The 15,727-nt window shown below is 41.9% G+C and overlaps 1 protein-coding gene across 10 annotated transcripts in view; it reads left to right on the top strand.

Annotated features, from left to right (window-relative positions):
* ANO1 (anoctamin 1) overlaps positions 1 to 15,727 on the top strand; it is a 272,685-nt gene that overhangs the window by 169,719 nt on the left and 87,239 nt on the right. For all 10 annotated transcript variants that reach the window (XM_053265870.1, XM_053265841.1, XM_053265879.1 and 7 more), the window contains 3 exons: positions 414 to 512; positions 4,669 to 4,820; positions 6,280 to 6,334. In XM_053265870.1, the coding sequence (XP_053121845.1) occupies positions 414 to 512; positions 4,669 to 4,820; positions 6,280 to 6,334 (306 nt within the window). The remainder of the gene's footprint in view (positions 1 to 413; positions 513 to 4,668; positions 4,821 to 6,279; positions 6,335 to 15,727) is intronic.

Raw genomic sequence — 15,727 nt, 5'->3', positions numbered from 1 at the left:
ACCCCTCTAATCAAATGTGAGCATGAGCTGGTGTTAAAATTAAACTGATACCATTGTTTTTTCTAACCATCTGTGTTATTTAATTTTATAACGGTACCATTTAATATCAATATTGTGTCCACAATCTATCTTGCAGGGATATTGACTTATTATCCTTTCAACTGATTTTCAGATTTGTACTGGCATAAGTGACCATTATGTCCCTTCCTCAGCCCTCTGATGTTGCTGCATAGTAATCATTTATTTTCCTCCAGATATCTAATAAATTTACTTTTACAATTATTTATTAAAAATGTGTTTTTACAACGTATAGAGAAGACCTTATGGGTTCATATGAAATTGAACATGTACAGTATGTGGTATGTATTACTTAGTCTAAATGTTTCTCTTTCTTTCCCCTCCAATTTGCTTAGACTAAAATACATGGACTTGGATTTGTGAAAATACATGCACCATGGAATGTTTTATGCCGGGAAGCAGAATTTATGAAACTGAAGATGCCCACAAAAAAGGTTAGTTTAACATGTCTTTTAGACCAAGAGATACAACAAACATTTATGGTTTATGTTTTTCAAAAGCCTAACCCTAACCAATTTGAACCAAATCTGCTACAGCTGTAGGGACATAGGGACACCCAAATGGCGTGGTGTATGATGATGTCATCTACTCCAGTTCAAGATGGAGGCCACATGAACATCTGAGGCACAAGCGGACTAATTTGTGGACTGTCTAACCAATCTAAACCAAATTAGGTACAGTTGCAATGAATGAAACACAGGGACACCTCAATGGCATAGCCTGTGATGATGTCATCCATGCTGATTCAAGATGGTGGATGCATAATAATTTGAGGCACAAGTGACTAACATGTGAACCGCTCAACCAATTTGAACTAAATTTGCTGCAACTGTAGGGACACATAGGGATACCTCAGTGGCATAGTTTGTGATGATGTTGTCCACCCCAATCCAAGATGGTGGATGCATGAACATTTGAGGCACATGAGATGTAACTTGTGGGCCTCGATTTGAACCAAATTTAGTCCAGTTGTGGAGACAGTGAAAGGAAAGTAGGCTGATTAGTTCTTACTAGAACAACTTGTTTTCTCTTTGTAACTCCAATTCCCAGTTCAAAAGTTCAGGTTTGGGAACCGGAGGCGATGGGACCTCCCATTTCCCATTACATGTGAATGCGGCCTATGAATAGGGAGGCTCCTATGTCCTTCCATCTAGTACTGCCTGTCATCACTAGTATCTTATGGCAAGATCATGATTCCATAAATACAAGTGTACATTTCTTTATTTTTGTAAATAGCCCCATATCTGTATGCCACTTTCATCAAGCATAACAAGATGTACAATGTTCAATCCTACATTCCCAGTGAATGTTTGGATTATTATTATAAAAGTGATAGCATGTTGTCACCAGAGACCAAGATTATATGATGAATTTGAAGTTTCTGAGAGATGTATCTGTACCTGTTCAGGGTGTAAAACTGAGAAATGGATAAATATTTAATGACATACTAAGTGCAGCACCCAGACTCTGCAGGGAAATGTCTCTAATGGAATAAGAGACAGCTTGAGAGTGCAAAGCAATTTATTGCAAGTGAAACTAAAATTAAACTTTGGGTTTGAATTTTGTATTAGTGGCTGATCCACTCCCATTTATCATGTTACTTATTTTAATTATGTTTCCATCTTTTAAAATAGCCACCCATTATGCTTTAGAATTAAGAATTATGGATATGTAGCATAGAAGGGATCTGATTTTGTCCAGTATCCTGCACACAAGCTGAATAGTGCATGTCCATTCCCAGGTCACATTAATCCTTTCAGCTATCCCCAGATGATAGTATGATACAAACCAGGAAGGACCAGGATGTATTTTCTGCTTTAAAAAAGATAGAAATGAGCTGTGGTGGGATGGGGGACAGGAGGCTCTTCCCTCAAGGGCTAAAGCAGCAGGCTGCCAGGGTGCGAGGGCAAATCAAAATCAGAAAAAGACAGTACTTCATTCTACTACTGCTAGTTGTGAAGGAGAAGGGCTGCTGTACAGGCCACTGAAGAATCAGCCTTGTCCAATTAATGTCCAAGTCCAAATCTATTAATGGTCCACAAACCTTCAATACACTTGAAGTCTTCTTATTCAGCCACTCTTCTGGTGTGTGGAATTTCACCAGGAATTATCCACATAGTTTCAAGTTCTGACGAAATTTATAAGGGCTAAATATATCCTTTTTATTTTTTTAAAAAAAACTCTAAGGGGAGGAGGAAGCATGTATGCTCAGGTCATGCTCACAACTGAATAATCCATGGATTATTCAGTTGTCTATACAGCCCAGTACCCTGTCTCTGAAGGTTACTTCACACCTTAGGAATTAACAGTGTACAGTGTGTGTACATGTCTGTAAACATGGTGCAAAGTGTCACTTTTGAAATGGTTTTTCCACTGCATGTAGTAGCAGGGAGGCTTCCTGTTGTGAATACGCCACAGTGTACATATCACTGAAAAAAAATATGTATCTGCTTCAAGCATTATGGGACATTCTAATCTTTCTAGTATCTTAGTTGTGTCCTCAAAATACCAAGGTCATTCACACAAGCGAAAACTGTGTTCTACTCAGATTTGAGAGTTGTGTGTGCTCCCAATTTTTGGTTGTATGGATGCAAACAACTAGGTAGGAAGTGGGAGAAGTGATTGTGTGGATGCAAGGTAGGAGGAAATGCTACCCAGGTTTTCCTCTTACCTTGCTTCCACACAATCACTTCTCCTATCTCCTGCCTAGTTGTTTGCACCCACACAACTGAAAATTGGGAGCACATACAGCTCCCAAACCTGGGTAGAACACAGTTTTCACTTGTGTAAATTACCTCATAATTTAATAGCTATTGATATTAGCCCTCTCATTCCCAATGGGAGCAGCATCGCAAGTGGAATGATGCACTGCTTAGTAGCCACAGAGTAGCCCCACCTTTGCAAACAGTGTTGGAATGTGTAGATTGGCTTGGAAGGAGTGAACACATCTCTCTCTTGGATCAGTGGCTTGTTGTACAGTATCGGAGCCAATGTTTATTTATTTATTGTTAATTTTATATACCGCCTTTCATTAAAAACAATCCCAAGGCGGTTTACAAAAGTTAAAAAACATATAATAAAAATGACAGTTTTTAAGCTTAAAATATGGCAACAAGTCTGATTTAAAATATATAAAATACAAACATAAAAACTGTACACGAATAAATATGGTTTAAATGCCTTATGATTTTTCTATCCCTTTTCTTAATCATGATTTCTCAGCCTTTCAATTGACTGCCTTTCTTTGATTTTTCAGGATGTTTTCCATGTTCACCATACACCATAGAGACCAAAGTAATTTCACTATATTGGCTTGGAAGGAGCATGTGGATTAGTTGACAAGGAGCTATGCTTTAGGTATAGATTTTTGGAGCAGCCCAGAGTAGTGGTGTTCTCACACTTGCTGGCAGCACTTGTGTAATCATTCTGAGAGCATGTGAGGCTACTGCTAGGTTTGCAGCCATGGAAAACAGCAAAGGTAGCAGATACAAGAAGAGCACCCTTCAATGAACAATAAAATAAGAAATGACCACGAGTGGCATGTAATTACTCAACACAGTTCAATAAACTACAGAAGAGGCAAAGATGCACGTTTGCTTCTGTTCTTGTTGATTAAACTTTGTTAAGTTTTTATAATACCAACAACAATTGTTATCACATCCTACTATCTTTTGTGTTTTAGATATCAGTGGTCAGGTGTTTTGTTTTTTAAACTGTTCTTTAGAAGATGCAAGAATGCTGAGTGGAGATCTCAGTAGAGCACAGATTGGCCACAGTGCACACACTGGCCAAACACATTTTGTGTCTGTTACTTTGATTCAAAGTTATTATGTGGAATATATCTTTGGGGTTTCTTATCTTCATTCTTGCATTTGTTGCCCTCCAATCTTTCCTTTTTTAAAGTAGGGCTTATAGTCATGCCACACTTGCAAAAAGCTGTTGTTTGTGTGAATGAGCACATCTGCATGTAGATTGTTTGTGTAACTTGAGCAAAAACTGTTGCAGTCACCAAAATTGTAATAGGCAAATAACTGGGCTTCATATGGAAATGCTGGTTGCTACTGAGGACAGGCACTGGGGCACAACAAACATGACACCTCCATGCAAGCACAGCCCAGCTACAAACCCGCCAAGCTCTATACACTCCTCAGCTTCTCTCATGGCAGCTATCGGCAAGTGTGCACCAACCCCTAGGAATGTCAGCTAGCGCTGGGGACCCAATTCTTCAAGTTATTGAAATGCCTTAGCCAGCCTTATCTTTTTCAGTGTAAAAGCCTAATCACCTGTATGAACATAAGAAGCTGGCTTACTGTTGGATCAATTGATCCATCTAGCCCAATATTTACTACTCTGACTGGTAGCAGCTTTCCAAGGGCTCAGGCAAGACTTTTTCTTACTATCTGAGAACCCGAGGATGTTGGGGATTGAATTTAGGACCCATGAGATACAAAGCATGTGCTGGTCCCTTTCCAGTTTTCATTTTCTCCATACAGATCGTTTTGTTTCTTTTGAAGACTTTTTAGTTCTTGAAGCCTTGGTATGTTTTATCAATGATTTGAAATAAGATTGTTTGTTGTTTTTGGTTCTCAGATATACCAAATTCATCAGCCACATGGTCTTCTGAAGAAAATTAATTCTGTAATTCAAAAAATAACAGAGCCTATCCAACCGAAAGTGGCAGAACACAAACACCAGACAGTGAAACGCCTCTCCTACCCTTTCTCCAGGGAGAAACAACACTTGTAAGTCAAAGTTCATAATCTGTATTTAATGTCATTTTCAACAGAATTGACCCTTGGGAGTATCATTTGAAGTGAACGCTTAAGAATATTAATAGAAATACATAGGTCAGTGTTTTGATGCAACTAGCACTAAAAAAAATTATTTTTTCCAAGTAAACAGGATCTTGTCTGGCTCAAAGTAGTCCTTTGTCTGTGACCTTAGCTAAGTGAATTTAAGTAGAAACATTTAACCTCCACAAAGTTAACAAAATCAAAATAAAGATGGACAGTTCATGGACAGTTCATGTAGCTATATGCATCTCAAATATATATGTATCTCAAATCTAACAGCAAATCTAACAGCAGTCTGTATACCACTTGCATTAAATATCACTCCTTCCAAAGATGTCTTGAACAAGAGAGTGATCAAATTAATTTAAATTTTAAACATTTACAATCTAAATTTAAATTAAATGTGATTTCAGTTTGTTGTTTGACTCTTCACATGATCTGTTCACCATAATAAACTCCAGTCCAAGTCAAAAAGTAGCTTGCTATGAACTCAGCATTTGTGTGAGTAAATCAGGCATGAAAGACAAAGAGTAGGTCCTCTTGGTGTGCTTTGAGGACACAAAGAAAAAGAGTCCATAGCAAATGAAAGAGAATGCCTCAATTATCTTGGCTACCCAAATTATTGTTAAGGTAGAATTACATACCTATTTACTATGTGTTTGCAACTTCGAAATGTGTCACACAGTGGCTGTAACAACATGAAGGCAGTCATTGAGTAGCTACCAGCAATGTGGGGAACCAAGAGGCAACGCAGTCCCACAACTTCTCAGAAATTCTGACTAAATTGCTGAGATAGACAGATAACCAGCCCTCGACAATGCTAGGGTCACCATGTAGTCAAGTTTTTAGTGGCCATTATGTGGTAAATGGTCATGTGGATTTACACCAAATTGGGCTTAGCAGAAAATAATGGGAAAGTGTTGCCTTCTTAGAGAGTGCAACTTCACTCTTGGAAAACTGTGAAGCTACAAGAACCAGGTCTCTTTAGAATCACTGTGACCATTTTAGCTATTAAAAGATATATTGCAGTTCTTTTCAGTGGAGTAACAAGTATGCCTTTTATTTTATAGAAATACATTTGTACTGTTCCAATTGTGAACTTATTATATAGCAAGAAAACCCTCACCGTGAGTTTTATAAATAGGAATGAATGAGGTCAATGGACACACCAATATGGCAGAAGCAGTTATTGGGTGTTACACACTATTTAGAAAACAACAAAAACACGTGGTTCTTTTTCAGTGAAATTTGTGAGAGATTAGACATTGATTTTGGCTGCAGAAGGCTTTGGACTAGCAGTCATGTTTCTGCTCAGAGAAATCCTGGAAAGTCCAGAAAAAATGGCTACCTTGTATGAAATCCATACTACTATATATTGATTTTTTTTCCCTTTCTAATATTTCAACAGATTTGACTTGTCTGACAGAGATTCATTTTTTGACAGCAAAACTAGAAGCACCATAGTAAGTCTTACAATACACTTATAACATAAAAACAGTGCATAATACAATCATTTATGACAATGTTTTTCCCCTCATAGTAATCTTGTACAAGATTCCTATATGAGCCTTCAACCAGCTTCATCAGCAACTTTGAATGACATTATTTGAAACAAAAGCAAAACAGACCTTGGGAGACCATTGTAAACAGATACAGAATTATGCAGATATATAGATATAGGCATGTATGTGTGTATATTATATACACATGTGCACAGTACATTTCTATGTATATTTACTTGGAAGGAAGTTCCATTTATTTTAGTGAAACTTGCGCCCTTGTAATTGTGCATAGGATTGCTGACATATTTATGTTTACATTTTAATTCCTTGTAATAAGTTGATTTATGAGAAGACCAGGGAGTGAGTCAGTGACCTTGACTCTGCTGGCCTATCTCCCAGACCATGGGTGAGATTTAAAAAACAGCCCCTCCAATCTCCCCCCGCCCCATCTTACTGGCCAGAAGAAAAGCCTGAACATCAGCTGTTTCAGCATTGCAGTCTGGCTGGAGTTTCTGTTCCCTTCCTTTTGAGTGCTGATAACTAACTTCTGCCAGCACTCATTGTACCAGCTTTGCCCCAGTTGTCTCTTGTGAGAGGAGTGGCACGGGGGCTATTTAAGGAAGGGCTGTGTTGGCGGTAGACAGCCAGCATGTATAACTGAGACCTGGTTGGGGGAGGCTAGTGGTCCAGTGTGAGCTCGGCTTCTCCCTCCAGGTTACTCTGTGGTGGAACAAGCTAGGGGAAGTGGGTAGGAGGGGTTGAATGGCTGTGGTCCATAAAAATACCATCTCCCTGACCAGGGCCCCTGTGAGACAGCTGACTTATATTGAGTGTGTATTTTTGAGGCTGCGAACTAGGGATAGATTGGGGATTCTGTTGGTGTACCGTCCACCCTGCTGCCCAACTGACTCCCTAACTGAGCTTACATTGCTGGTCGTGGAGTTGGCGTTGGAAATCTCCTAGACTTTTGGTGCTGGGGGACTTCAGTATCCACTTTGGGGCTGGCTTCTGGTGCAGCTCAGGAGTTCACAACTATGGACCTGTCCCAATTAGTTTCTGAACCAACTCATGTTGCTGGCCACACACTTGATTTGGTCTTTTGTTCAGATCAGGGGGGTGTTCAGATGGGGGTGTTCTGATGGGTGGGGGATCTGGTAGTTTCCCCATTGTCCTGGATGGATCACTACTTGGTTAAGGTTGGTTTCACAGCAACAGTGTGAAAATAGGTGGTGTACCTATTAGGATGGTCCGCCCAAAAAGGCTGCTGGACCCAGTAGGATTCCAAAAAGCCTTGGAGGGTTTCCAAGTTGGTGCGACCAGTTATTCTGTCGATGCCCTGGTGGGAACCTGGAATAGGGAAGGGCAGGGCAGTAGACGTGATTGTTCCTAAGTGTCCCTTCCAACCTGCTTCTAAAATGGCCCCTTGGTATACAGAGGAGTTGCAGGGCCGAAGTAGCTGGGTAGGTGACTGGAATGCAAGTGGAGGAGAACTCGGCTCGAATCTGACAGGACACAGCATAGGACCACACAGCATTGAAGGCTTATGCAGTAGCTGTGCATGCAGCAAAAACAAAATTAAAAAAAAAAAGGTTTTGGTCTGTGTGCATCGCGTCCACAGGTTCGCGTTCAGCAGAGCTATCCCGGGTTGTGAGGAGTTTAATTTCTGCTCCTCTGCTTTAAATTAGTCCCTGGAAACATTCTGCTGTGGCGCTTTTAGTGGGTTAGTGGGTGCAGACAAAATTTCCTGTATCCGGGCTGACTTGGACTCCAGTATTTCTGTGGGGTCAAAGAAGGGGGTGTCCAGCAATCCCTCTTGCAATATTAGATTGGATCAGTTTCAATCTGTGACTCCTGAGGATGTAGACAAGCTGCTTGGGGCGGTGCAACCTACTACTTGTTCTCTGGATCCTTGCCTGACCTGACTGCTTCTATCCAGCAAGGAGATTGTTGGAGGTGGCCTAGTTAATATCATAAATGAATTGCTGAGGGAGGGTAGGGTGCCTCCATGTTTGAAGGAGGCAATGGTTAGACCGCTTCTAACCAAGAAGCCTTCCCTGGATCTCTTAGGTGATTAAGAGGGTGGTGGCCGACCAGCTCCAGATGGTTTTGGAGGAAGCTGATTATCTAGACTCATTTCAAACTGAGTTTAGAGCTGGGTATGGGGTTGAGACAGCCTTGGTAAGCCTGATGGATGACCTCTACTGGGGAATCGTCAGAAGGAGTGTAACTCTGCTGGTTCTTCTGGATCTCTCGGTGGTGTTCGATACCATCGACCATGATATCCTTCTGGATTGCATGGGGGAGTTGGGGTTAGAGGGCACTGCTTTGAAGTGGTTCCACTCCTATCTCTCAGGTAGATTCCAGATAGTGGAACTTGGTGACAGTTGCTCCAATTGCTGAGTCCCTCAGGGCTCCATTCTGTCACCAATGCTTTTTAATATCTACATGAAACCACTGGGTGAGGCCATCAGGAGTTTGGTGCTGGGTATTATCAGTATGCTGATGACACCCAAATCTAATTCTCCTTTTCAACTCCAACATCAGGAAATGGCACTCATTCTCTAAATGCCTGTCTACAGGCAGTAATGGGCTAAATGAGGGATAACAAATTGAAACTGAATCCAAGCAAGATGGAGGTGCTCATTGTAGGGGCTCAGAATTTGAGGGATGAGTTAGAGCAGGGGTGGGGAAACCTTGGCTTTCCAGCTGTTGTTGAACTACAACTCCCATCATCCCCAGCCATAATTATTGTGGCTGAGGGTGGTGGGAGTTGTAGTTCAAAAACAGCTGGAGGGCCAAGGTTCCCCAACCCTGAGTTAGAGCATCCTGTGCTGGATGGGGTTACACTCCTTCAGAAGGAGCAGGTATGTAGCTTGGGAGTACTCCTGGACCCAGGCCTCACCTTGGTATCTCAGGTGGAGGCCATGGCCAGGAGCGCTTTCTATCAGCTTCAGCTGATTCGACAGCTGCGCCCATTCCTCAGAGAGGATGACCTCAAAACAGTGGTGCATCAGTTGGTAACCTCCCAGCTCGACTTCTGCAATGCGCTCTATGTGGGGCTGCCTTTGTACGTAGTCCAGAAACTTCAGTTAGTTCAAAATGTGGCAGCCAGATTGGTCTCTGTGCCTGTTTTGAAACAGTTGCACTGGCTGCCAATATGTTTCCAGGCAAAATACAAAGTGCTGGTCATTACTTTTAAAGCCCTGAATGGCTTAGGTCTGGGTTACCTTAGAGAGCGCCTTCTTCTGTGTGATCCCCACCTCATGTTAAGGTCATCTGAGGAGGTCTGTCTCCAGTTACCAGCAGTACGCCTGCTGGCGACTCAAAGGTGGACCTTCTCTGTAGCTGCTCCTGGGCTGTGGAATTCACTCCTAGCAGAAATCTGTAATCTGAATTCATTATTGGCCTTCAGGAGAGCCCTTAAGACCTAACTGTTTGGCCTGGCCTTCCAGGGTTTTTAAACTGTAAATGTTTGGCCTCATTTTCCAGGGTTTTAAAACTGTTTTAAATGTTTTAATTGTTAATTGGTTTTATATTGTTTTTATTTTAATGTAAACAGTCCTGAGCCATTTTTGGTAGGGTGGCATAGAAATCAAATCAAATCAAATCAAATAAATAAATAAATAAATATTTATAACTATGATTTATTCCTTGTTATAAGTAGTGAGGCTTTTGGCTGATTTTTATTGCCTGATCATAAATCATAGTGCACTGGTATAAAAATGATTTAAATAGATTATATTAACTACTAGTAATATCCTGTAACTTCAGCACATTACAAAAATTACAACATACTGTATCTGTATACCTGTTAAGGACTGGGGTATGCCCAGTGAATTAAAACTTGTGTTCATCTTCATGTCAATCCAGAACACAAGTTGCTAATATTCTATTTAATACTAGCTTAACCACCATTGAGCATCTGCTTGCTAGTACTTGATTGCTCCCCTCACTGCCTGCCACAGCCCCCCTCATCTCAGAGAGATCTCCACTCTCTTCTGAGCTGCACTCCTGCTCCTCCTCCTCCATCCCATTGCTTCCATCCCCCTCACCCCTCTTGGTCACGGCTGCAGTATTGGTGGTGCCTTTTGGCCAAGCTGCAGCCCTCTATCCCCAGAGACCTCCTCACCCGAGCCCTGCTCCTGCTCCTCCCCACAGGAGCAGCAGCGGTTGACCGAGCCCTTTCTCGCTGTCACCACCACCACTGCCATGGCTGCTCGTTCCCCTCAGGCCACTGACAGGCCTGTCCCTTGCCTGCCAGCCTTCCTCCACCAATGGCCTTGGTAGCCCCAAACAGTAGTAGTGGTTGACTGGGCCCTTCCTTGCTGCCAATAGGTGCCACCATGGCCACTAATTTCTTTCAGGCCACTGACAGGCTTAGGCTCATCCTTCACCCTTCCTTCTTTCTCTCTTCTTCTCCCTTCTTTTTCTCTCTTTCTCTCTCCTCCACTCACTCTTCCCCTCTGTCTTTCTTTCCCTCCTCTCTCTCTCTCCCCCTCCCTTCCTGAGTTAATAGATCTTGTTTCCTCATCTAATTCACACAATGGCAGCATCCTTCTCCTGAAGGGGCTCCTTCCTCTCTCATGACCCTTCTCTTCACAGACCCCTGCCCACTCTCTCTCTCTCTCTCTCTCTCTCTCTCTCTCTCTCTCTCTATATATATATATATATATATATATATCCTTTGCAATCAAGAACATCTTTCAACCAGTAACAATTGCATCCCAACTGACCTTAACCATCACAGGCTCCTCCTCCCTATCTGCATATGGAATCCCCACTGCCCAATCCCCATGGTGCCACAGGCTCCTCCTCTCTTTCTGCATATGGAATCCCCACTGCCCAATCACCATGGTACTTCTGCTCTCACAAGCTCCTCCACCCTGTCTGCATATGGAATCCACACTGCCCAATCAGGTGCTTCTGCTCACGAACTCTCGCGAGAGCTGCCACACATGGGATTAGCCATGTGTACGCCTTAGAGAATTATATATTTAGATTCTGACATTACAAACTGTCAACTGAAAACTGGAGAATTCTGGCTTTCTGCACACAAACACACATAGGTGCACAACAAGACAGGCACCACTTTCCTGTAGTCTAAACCTACGTCATTGGAGCATGTATGTGAAATGAAAAGAAAGAAGGTTTATATTAGTTGGGGAAAGTGATTGCATTGCCCGTGCATGTATGGTTGCTTCAGTTTCTCACACACAATCCCCAGTTTAACTTGATTTTTGAAATCCTTTGGCTATTTTTATTTGTTTATAGCAGAGTTCACTTGCACTTTACTAGGAGTTCCATCTGATTTTCAGGTGTTCCAGCTTAGTGATTTTCCAGTTTGAATACCAACCCAGCTCATCCTAAATAAAATTCCAGTAATTACTGCAAACTACAAAATAAACAAAAACATAATAACAAAAACTCCTAGAACAAATTGGCTGATATGCTGAGGAAAATTACTCAAAGTAATCCCATTGAAATTAAAAGGACAACTTGGGCAATGCTTAACTTTTAATTTCAATGGGACTACCTTTAAAAACATTTCTCACTATGTCAGCCACTGTTTTCACAGTTTAACCTAGAATGTATCTGTGAGCAGGCCCTTTCACCTTGCATAATGATGCCATACGCTAATAAACTGAAATGACATCTAAGATGAGAATGAGAGTGAGGTAGAGATTATTTCCCACATGTTAGCAATAGCAATAGCACTTACATTTATATACCGCTTTATAGCCGGAGCTCTCTAAGCGGTTTACAATGATTTAGCATATTGACCCCAACATTCTGGGTACTCATTTTACCGACCTCGGAAGGATGGAAGGCTGAGTCAACCTTGAGCCCCTGGTCAGGATCAAACTTGTAACCTTCTGGTTACAGGGCGGCAGTTTTACCACTGCGCCACCAGGGGCTCTTTCAGGGTAAACCTAAATAGTGGTTCTCCAGGCCAGTTTTTGGATATGAAATCAATAACCCTCACTGAACAGTGAGCGTCTATGCGATCTAATATGCACAGTTCATCCAGTAAAATAAAAAGAAACCACTCACACAGAGACCTGATTGATTGATTGATTGATTGATTGATTGTTAGATTTATATATTGCCTTTCATAAAATATCTCAAGGCAATATCCAATAAAAAAGGATACCACCCGAGCTGGCCCACAAGCAGGTCGTTTCTTTCAACGCGAGCTTGTACATCCTGTTGCCCACTAACATCGATGATATCTCTGACAAATATTTCTTTTTCATTTTTAAAAACTCTTTAATACTGATTGAGCCAAACGTTTTTTCCCCAGTAAGCTTTTCTTTTACAAGACAGAAGAATAAGAGAAGATAGCATGTACAGTATCATTCTTTATACTGCAGTTTGTTTCCATGATCTAAAATTAAAGCCTCAGTATACTAAGTATATGACTTCTATTTTTTGACAAACCGAAATCCATCTAAAGACAAACATAGCCACAATGCTAAAATTGCACATAGTTAAACAAAACAAAAATGTTAAGCAAAACAGGAAAAAGACAGCCTTATTCCAAATGTATACCTAGCCGCGTAGATTATATATTTGCCACTTTGGGGCTCATTAGAGTAGAAAGAAAGCACATAGCTTTGGGATTTGTTAAATTAGCTTGAACCTTTATTCCAGAAGGCAAGGAACCACAAACAGATGGATGAATCATGCCTCTCAAAAGGTAAAATGAGGGACACAGTCACAAGTGATCTCTCATTATTCTTGGGGCTCCATTTATAGTGCAAGTGATTGTTACAGGTGGCTATTTACAAACATCAACTCTTTGCCAGAAATGGCCACAGCTAACATACTGATGAATGCTGTGTACATGCTTCTAACAACAGTGCACATGCTGTGCTAGCTGTCGCACTAACTCCCACACTTAAGAAGTACGGGCACTTTTGTGCAGCAATGCACCTATTTCTGAGCTCTCTCCATACTCCAGAAGCACCTTGTTACAGTGGAAACATGCCTCTGACCCTCAGGGAGATATTTCCGCTATGACAGGGTGCTTCTGGAATGTGGAGAAAGTGCCAAAAATAATGGCAAGAGTGTCTGTAGTTTGGAAGCATGAGGACTAGTGTTGGGGCATATGGTGCATATGTGCTGTTGTTAGAAGCCCACATGCAACATTAGTCAGGATGTCAGCCAAAACTGCAATTCCTGCTTATGTGGTCTGTATAGCACATATGGGGGAGGGGGATTATCCAATTTAGGATTGTCGTATTCTACTGCACAGAATTGAAAATGTAAATAATTCATTATTGCAATACCACTGTGACCTTTCCTTTCCCATTTCATTGTTCTTCTTAAATGTTAATGAAGAGAACATTAGCTTTCTGTATTTTCATAAATATACCCTGCATGCAAGTATAACCCATAATTAAGCCACCTAATGGCGCAGCAGGGAAATGACTTGACTAGGAAGCCAGAGGTTGCCGGTTTGTATCTCCGCTGGTGTGTTTCCCAGACGATGGGAAACACCTATATTGGACAGCAGCGATATAGGAAGATGCTGAAAGGCATCACCCCATGCTGCGCGGGAGATGGAAATGGTAAACCCCTCCTGTATTCTACCAAAGACAACCACAGGGCTCTGTGGTCTCCAGGAGTCAACACCAACTCGACAGCACACTTTACCTTTTAAGTATTACCTGATCTGATCATCAGTCCTGTTTTAAAAAAACACCTGTTTTACCTGCACTATATGCAGAATATATCCTGAAATACAGCATTCCTGTCCAGCTAGGGCCTTCCTCCTTGGTCTCCTGAGAGGGAGCTGATCTGGCTGCAGAGTGGCTAGTGGAGCAGGAGGCAAAATAGTAAAGGGGCACCAGGGATTCTGGAGCTGGGGAGGCACAGAGGCAAGCAAGGCAGGATGGCACAGGATGGGACTGGCAGCTCCCAGTGGATGTGCAGAGGCAGGAAGAGTTTTGGCTCTGGTATCTGTTGCTCTTGGGCAGGAAAGTTGCTCGGGAGAGGTGGGTAAGGAGGGTCATGGCTCCATTCTCTGGAAGGGAAGACTGCAAGGCCTCGGATGGCCAGCCAGGCAGTTCCTCCCCCACCCCCACAAAGAAAAAGAACATAAAAATATTTATAACCTACACCCATTTAGTTCCCTGCAATATCCCCGAGGACGTCGTCTAAGAGGACGACCAGAAGCAAGGTGGATGGACTCCTATGACAATAATGAATGCACGACTGAGAGACCTTAAAGGCCAAGCTGAAGACATTTCATCCTGGGGAGAATCTATCTATGTGGTCGCTAAGAGTCAACACCAACTTGACAGCACTTAATCTATTTATCAATCAACACCCCCGCCCATGAAAAAAAAATTATAACCCACAGATTATATTTGCAAAAATATGGTACACTGTTATCCTGTATTTGGATACAGGATAACAGTGTACCTATCATATGAGCGATGATAGGCCTTTATTATCTTTTTTAATTAATTGATCTGTTTAAATTTCTAGCCCACTGTTTTGCCCATTGCTGCTCACCACAATTCAAGCAGCTCACAATAGGACACTGATACAATATAATCAATAATGTAAAACATTAGACATGGCACTTGGATGTCAACTCCAGTTTTTAAAAGCCTGGCAGAACTACTAGAACATATCTTCAGTGCTTTTAGAACATATCTGGTTAATCTCCTGTAAGAGGAAATTGTACAGCACAAGGGTCACATCCTGGTTCCAGTCAATCTCATTTTGGATGGCTGTGGCACTGAAATAATAACCCGTTCAATAATAACCCATTCAGTGATCTTAACTCATGACGTGGCAGCAGTATATGGGAGATGGAATTCTGGAAGGTTTGTCATCAACTTTAGGAAAGAGAGGTGGCAGAACTAGAGCTGGTTTTCTTCATCAAGATAGATCAGGATCTATCAACAGAGCTCTGGGCAATTCGTAGTAGATCAGCAAGGGATTGTGACACCCAATTGTTTAACAGAGCAACAACAAAAAGGATGGGGATTTCTCCCCCCCTAAGGCTGCTGCAGTGTAGAAAGTTTGTGGGGAGTAATCCAGAGGGGCTTTTTGAGTAAAAGGACTGTGAACAGCTCTGGTACTGAAAACAGTTCCTGGGTTCAGAGGCACCCTGGTTGTTCATCTCCCAGAACCACTATTTGAGACTTTGGTCCAGTTCATAGACCTCAGAACTTTAGCGGGGAAACGAAATAGATCCCACAAGTCTGAAATCTGCTCGTCCATATTACATAGGAACATAGGAAGCTGCCATATACCGAGTCAGACTATTGGTCCATCTAGCTCAGTATTGTCTACACAGACTGGCAGTGGCTTCTCCAAGGTTGCAGACAGGAGTCTCTC

The sequence above is a fragment of the Hemicordylus capensis genome, chromosome 1 (assembly GCF_027244095.1).
Source record: "Hemicordylus capensis ecotype Gifberg chromosome 1, rHemCap1.1.pri, whole genome shotgun sequence".
In the NCBI taxonomy this organism is placed as follows: Eukaryota; Metazoa; Chordata; class Lepidosauria; order Squamata; family Cordylidae; genus Hemicordylus; species Hemicordylus capensis.
This window is presented reverse-complemented; position numbering and strand designations above follow the sequence as displayed.